The sequence below is a fragment of the Dryas octopetala genome, chromosome 2 (assembly GCF_963921425.1).
Source record: "Dryas octopetala chromosome 2, drDryOcto1.1, whole genome shotgun sequence".
Taxonomy (NCBI): Eukaryota; Viridiplantae; Streptophyta; class Magnoliopsida; order Rosales; family Rosaceae; genus Dryas; species Dryas octopetala.
In genome coordinates this window covers 19873227-19880279 of record NC_141367.1, presented here as the reverse complement: position 1 = coordinate 19880279, position 7053 = coordinate 19873227, and the positions used below count along the sequence as shown (strand labels likewise).

The window sequence follows — 7053 nt, the reverse complement described above, 5'->3', positions numbered from 1 at the left end:
GCACCACATGACTCTTGCCTTAGGGCATTTAGTCATCTCTCTGTCAGCTTAAATTGATGATTAACACAAAAATGCCCTCAAGCATAAGATCACATGGTGTCAACGTGTTTAAAATTGACGAAAAAATTGAATTTTTAATGGTTTGGGAATAAAATGTTAACGAAATTAATTTTATGGGATAAATGTCAAATATAGTATAATTTGAGGCAGTAGCTGTAATTACCATTAATTAAATTGTGTTTCCTAAAATGTGGTTTGGCACTTTGGCCAAAGATACTATTGGATTTTTTTAAAATTTAACCAAAAGAACAGAGAGAGACAAAAAACAGGTCTGAACTTACCGGCGTGTATGTGAATTTTGTATGTGAATTTTCCTGTGGGCTGCCACCCACACGGAGTTTCAAAGTTCTCAAATTTGGTGGTCTCTGCATCATCTCTGAGAGGTTTATTGGGGGTCCATGCTCCGCACTCACAACCCACTTTAGCCCCTCATTCATTTCTCTCTCTGAATTCCACTTTCGTCTCCAAAGAACCAAAAACTTTGAAGAATATATTCCTTGCTTTTCAATTCAGTGTGCACCATTCGTTTTTTCTAAAGCTCCAGAAAGAAAGAACCCAAAATCCCCCCTCCATATCCGTTTGATTTAAAGCTCTCTCTTTCACAGTCCCTCTTGCTTTTCCCCCCTAAGGAATGAAAGTCTTCGCAGCCCAACAAGGCCAAAGCAGTGTTATTTATTCTTATATTCCGCCTTTTCGTTCTGGGTTTGCTTTGTTCTCTCCTCTGGTTGCTGTTTCACTCTGAAAGATTGATTTTTTGTTTGGGGAGGGTCAAGGAGGAACTTGGGGATGGAGCCTGCAGTTCTTGATAGTATGATCAATAGGCTTCTTGAAGTTAGAGGGAGACCAGGGAAGCAAGTGCAGCTTGAAGAGGGCGTGATCAGGCAGCTTTGTCTTGTCTCCAAGGATATTTTCTTGAGGCAGCCTAATCTCTTGGAGCTTGAGGCTCCCATCAAGATTTGTGGTATTTTTCTTTAAACCCCATGTTCTCTTTTATCTTACTTTTCTTTTAATTTAAATTTTTTTTTTTTTTATGTGGGTTGATCAATTTTGAGTTTGAATTTGAAATTATCTTCTGGGTATGGAGTAAATAGAATTATGTTTATGCTAAGGGTATTGACCAAATTTGTTGTCGAATTTCTTTATACTTATGCAAAGGGTATGTATATTTTTTGTTAGCTTGAACTGGGTTGTGATCAAATTTGAAGACGATATACGGTGTGTGGCATCATAAAGTGATTAACAACCATGCTAAAATATGTCAACTTTATGCTTCTCTCGAGTTGAACTTGAGAAATGGGCTGTTTCTACCACAATTTCCATTCTACTCATAACATGTTGACTCCAACCTTTAATTGACTAATGAGAAGAAGCACGTGGCTATTAAGGCCTTTGGGCTTTGGCAACTCTGAAAACTTATTTTCGTGTTCATATTGGATTGCAGATGCATACGACACTATCAAATACCTCCACTTTGTGGGGATATCAAGTCCTTTTACATAAAAATATATGATAACTCGGCCGATCAGATCTACTCTCTAAAGAGGAAAGGAATAAAATTGTTTTTGTTGTTTTGTTATTACTGGGAGACAAACAATTTGTAATAACTGGGAGATTCTTTGTGGCTTGCGGTGGTACAGTCTATTAAATCATCTTCTTCAATGGTTTGGTGCATCACTATCTTTACTAGAGAAGTTGAGATACGATTTATAAGCCAAAGACAAAGTGCTGGAAATAAAACAAGTGATCAAGCAACCACTGAGCATTATTTCATACATGCATATTTGAGAAATTTGTTCTTGATTCCGTTGTTATGGTTAGATGACAGGCCATTTAGTTTTATGTATATGTTATTAATGGCCAATGGCATGGAGTGATGCATAATAAGGACATGAACCTTTGTTCAAGCCTGGTGGTAGCTTTGGGATTGGGGTTGCTTTGTGGTATCACAAATCCATTAGCTAGAGATCGAAAGTTTTTATTTCATTTCCCATTTGTAATGTGTACTTATGCACACTATAACTTGAAAGAAAATGTTGGGTTGGACATTGGATAAAAGTAGCTTTGTCTTCTAGATACTTGCTGCCTTGCCATTCTTTTCTCATTCTCTGTGAGTTTTTCTTTTTCCTGTGGAACTTTTTCTTCTATCTACTTTATTCTTTTGACAAAAGTAATTTGGTGTAGCAATGAAACTAGGAATTGTGTTCTAAATCAATTAAAATATTCTTTAGAGTTAGCTCAGGTCTTGACCTGAAGTCGATATGAAGCCTATTGCAAAAATACTGTACTTGATGGATGCACCAACAGGGGCTGAACAAAAAATACTGTACCTGGGGGCATTAAGGGCGTTGGCAATATTTGCTAACCTCAAGTTAAACATAGCAGACAATCAAAACTAGAATGAGAAACCCATTTTTTCAATTATTTGGGGTAGTCAGTACGCATTGAAATATGGCCATCATGCTTTAAGTTTATAAGTTATGATTAGCTCTCAGCCTGATGCGAATGCCATGTAAGAAAACACAAGTATTGAAACAACAACTTGACTAATAGATTTCGGCTGGTGTAAGAAGTAAGTTTCTCTTTCAATTACGTTTATGAAGTCATTAATATCCTGAATTACTTTACTAGAACATGTCCTTCTTGTTCTTCCACCATGAAAACCAAGTTTCTGCAGTGGTAAATAACGTCAAATGCTTTCTTGTGGACTATTTCTCCTATTAACCATAACTCTAACTTCAGTTTTTTATGCTTTCTAGTAACCACTTCACTTTTGGAAGTATAGAGATGTTGTGGGTCTTCTCCCTGGAAAGTAGAGCTCTAGATGAATGTTATGTCTCCACCACTGGATTGTGAATGCTGAAACTCCGTGCTTGTATCCCGCACTGGAGTGTAATATTAAATCCTCCTGTATAGAATTGTTAAATTTCTGGGGTGTGTCTAAAATCATACATCCAATACTGCCTGAAAGAGATGAATTCTTAATAATTATAGGCTTAATCTATTCATTTATATGTAATGCTTACATTTCCCTATTAAAAAAAAACACTATTCTGGTATCTGTCTTCTTATATGAGTTTCTTTATGTCACCCAGGTGATATACATGGTCAGTATTCAGATCTTCTGAGGATATTTGAGTTTGGTGGATTGCCTTCTCACTCCAACTACTTATTCTTGGGAGATTATGTAGATCGTGGGAAGCAAAGCCTAGAAACAATTTGCCTTCTCCTTGCATATAAAATAAAGTATCCTGAGAGTTTTTTCCTCCTGAGGGGCAACCATGAATGTGCTTCTATAAACCGAATATATGGGTTTTATGATGAGTGTAAACGAAGATTTAACATTAAACTCTGGAAATTATTTACAGATTGTTTCAATTGCCTTCCTGTAGCAGCTCTCATTGATGAAAAAATTCTCTGCATGCACGGTGGACTTTCTCCTGATTTAAACAATTTAAATCAGATTAAGAGTTTACCGCGACCTACTGATGTTCCAGAAAGTGGTTTGCTATGTGATCTTCTCTGGTCTGATCCTAGCAAAGACATTCAAGGTTGGGGATCGAATGATAGGGGAGTTTCCTTTACCTTTGGTGCTGATAGGGTGGCAGAGTTTCTTCGGAAGCATGATCTAGACTTAGTCTGTCGAGCTCACCAGGTCTTAATATCTTTGAACTTGAGAATTGCCAAAATCATGCAACCTAGAGTTCTTTCTACTGATTGGATATTTATTTATATTTGCAGGTTGTTGAAGATGGATATGAGTTCTTTGCTAATAGACAACTTGTGACCATATTTTCAGCACCCAATTACTGTGGTGAATTTGACAATGCTGGGGCAATGATGAGCGTAGATGAGAGTCTTATGTGCTCTTTCCAGATATTAAAGCCTGCAGATAAGAAGCCAAAGTTTGGCTTTGGGAGTAAAGCTGCAGCTAAGCCGGGCACTCCATTAAAAGTCAAGGTATACACATCCATCTCACCAAATGTATGAACCTTATGTTGGAGCATATAATGATGGCAACATTTCATGCATTCTAATTGGTTGGCAACTGATACAAGAGGAATAGAAAATTATTTATAATTATTTTCCAACTACCATCCATGCTGATTTGAGTACAGAAAGGCATCGCAAAATTATAGATGAATGCATCATTGCAGTTTACCGTATTGTAGCACCATGGATCTGTTACTTCCACTGCCAAAGAGACCCCTGGGAGAATAAAGCATAAAAAATTTCATGGTTTCCAAGGAAAAATTAATATTTTCATGTTGGACCTGAGAAAATTGGCCTCTCAGGGCTAAGGCATGGTACTGATGTGATATGGCATCTTGAATTGCAGTGGTAGATTTGTTGAGTCATGTTGCTGTAGAAACATTAAATTTACGGTATATGTTACAAGAATTTAGGCATTTCTGTAGTCAGTGATGCAAGTGTGTGTTTAGGTGTTTGGTTTTAGCAAACTTTATGAATATGTCACATTTATTAAAATATTCAATATCTTTCCCTTTATGGCATACTCCAGTGTCATGCAACAATGTATCTGAATTCGAAGATAGTTAATTATGGATTCTTATATTAATATTGGAGTTCCATGCCTAATTAATGAACAATTTTTTAATGTTTTGGGCTGCATTCAAGTTTTTTGTTCTTATCTAAACATTGTCCCAGACATATTTATTGGTACTAATGTTCTTGCAAGTGTCTACACTTGCTATTTATCAAAAGGTGGCTATCTCATTTTAGGAGATTTTATTATTTTCCTTTATGTTTTGCCTTTTTGTCCTGGACTTTGATATCAATACATTTATGAACCTTCACTCTATAGTTGACACTTGCAACGCCTTGTTAAAATGTGCATTCTTTCTTATTTTCTCTTCAGTCATTTCTTGGTGCAATGGTGTAAGGACTTCATTGTGATGGAAGATAGCTGAAGAAAATATCTGCCTTGGATTGGACAAAGGTAACGTAGCAGTTTTAAGAAGTCTTCAAGCTGCTTTCAATACAAGGCAAGAATACAAATTAGCAACTTCCTCCAGCTAGGGAGAGTGCAAAAGATTTTCCCTGGACAATCTCTTATATGGGACTCACTCCATGTGAGAGAGTGAGAGAAAAAGTTGGAAAATAATACCAGTTTGTAAGACTGGGTCTCATTATTCCATTGTATTTTCTTTGTTCAGTCTGCCCATTCAGATATATATAATCGTAGAACCAAAATAGTTGAGGGTCCATAGAAGATCTTTTGAGAATTGAATTGTCTCCTTGTAAGCACTCAATGTTACATTTGAGATGAGGCTGTTGTGTGGCATCAGAGTTCTTTTATTTTTTATTTTTTCTTTCAATTACTCTGCTTGTTTTAAATCTAAATCAGCCTTACCTGTGAAGACACGTGTAATTGGTTGCCACATACTTACACGCGCTTTGCACTTGCAAGTGCTAAATTTTTTATACTTCATTTATCTTCCCATTTGTTCCTTCTTGTGAACACATCTATGATCAATTTTGAGTCTCCTATTCTTTTTACATTTTAAATATGCCAATGACATAGAGATGCATGTAATTGCTTCTATTTCGCTAGGCCATACCAGGGATAGAAGAAACAAAAAGACAAAAATAAACAAAACGCCACTTTAATTCATATTTATGCTTAACTTGGAGTATGTGAAATTTGAAATGGAACCAATTGGGTTGGCCCGATTATTTGGGGCTGGCCCAATACAGATAGTTAATTGGGCAAGAAGAATAATGGGCTGCTTGGGCTCATCATGGTTTTACATAATTGGCCACAGTTTAGAGAAAGTAATAAAGAACTATGTAGCCATTAAACCAAAAAAAAAAAAACCCTCATTCTTGTTGTTGTTGTTGTTATTGTTATTTGTTTTTAGGAAATAGTGCTTTCGACCTTTGCATTGATTATTATCATCCTTATCGGCACACATTATTCTTGAAGTTGGACCTCACAAAATTGTGATCAAAGTCTTGTAGTAAAGACTAAAGAGTCCATGATTCCTTGATGCATGGACCACTTGAGAAAATATGAACCATTAATTCCGAACTAATTAATTGTATGCTTGGAGCATACCTATTTGACTTAATATTGCAGGTCAAGTAAACTTGACCATAGTCCCCATATTGGCTTTGCTCTTATCCTCATTCATTCATTCATTGCTTTTGGCTTCACATTTATATTCTGGCCAAATTGCCAACTAAACGCTTCCAGAAGGCCAAGATCTTAGCGGTCCATCCTGATCAAACTCCAGAAAAGGCACAATTTTAGTTCTTTCTTTTCGGCCTTGATCGACTTAAATGGCTAGCCTCCATTTGCCCAAAAAAAAAAAAAAAAATGGCTAGCCTCCAAGGTACTCATAAATGAATTGTCAGTGTCATGCATGGCATTTTGACTGTGGTTATGTGATTGATGATTAGGTACATGATTCAGGGTTTGGAAATCAGCATTGATTGATTTGATGTGGCAGTACCACTGTGGAATTGGATTTGGACCTAATTAAAGGGTTGGAAACTAAGCCCAAAATTTTAGAATAGGGAGTTTGCCTTGTTGGGATTGCATAGTGGAACTTTTTGGGGGGTCGAATCTTATCTCCATCGCATACTATGCATCTTTTTGGTGCTTTGGGTGCCTAAGGATGTTACGTTTTTATAGAAAAGTAGATTGATTATGGAGCATTGTAATTGCCACACCTATATATATAAGACTAATATGCATTTTGTAGATGTGGGAAGAATAAATCGCCATTGAAGTTGGACTGCCAAGGAAAAAGATTGATAACCCTATTCATAAGGATTTCAATTGTTGGTAGGATAATGATGAATTATGTAAGTTCTTTTCATTTTACTCGCTAACAATTAAGAGGGACGCAATTTCAAATTATGAATGTATGTTGTTAGAAAAATTATTTGGTTTTGCCAACGTATTGCATATGTCAAATTCTAATAAAAATAAGTCAGATTTATTGTTATATGATGAAATTCTTATTAGAA

General features: G+C 36.1%; 1 protein-coding gene across 1 annotated transcript; it reads left to right on the top strand.

The window, feature by feature from the left end:
- Positions 1–404: 404 nt before the first annotated feature.
- On the top strand, positions 405–5554 carry LOC147293858 (serine/threonine-protein phosphatase PP1 isozyme 2-like). The gene is made up of 4 exons (XM_086230740.1): positions 405–1021; positions 3153–3712; positions 3799–4017; positions 4937–5554. The coding sequence occupies exons 1-4, from the start codon at positions 847–849 to the stop codon at positions 4958–4960; spliced, it is 978 nt and encodes a 325-aa protein (XP_086086866.1). The 5' UTR covers positions 405–846; the 3' UTR covers positions 4961–5554.
- The last annotated feature ends 1499 nt before the right edge of the window (positions 5555–7053 follow it).

What these genes read in the sequence shown, in the direction of transcription:
- LOC147293858 (XM_086230740.1), top strand. Translation starts at nt 847, where the DNA reads ATGGAGCCTGCAGTTCTTGATAGTATGATCAATAGGCTTCTTGAAGTT. An exon ending in GGCTCCCATCAAGATTTGTG is followed by an intron (nt 1,022 to 3,152) that starts GTATTTTTCTTT and finishes TATGTCACCCAG; the next exon opens with GTGATATACATGGTCAGTAT. An exon ending in TAGTCTGTCGAGCTCACCAG is followed by an intron (nt 3,713 to 3,798) that starts GTCTTAATATCT and finishes TTATATTTGCAG; the next exon opens with GTTGTTGAAGATGGATATGA.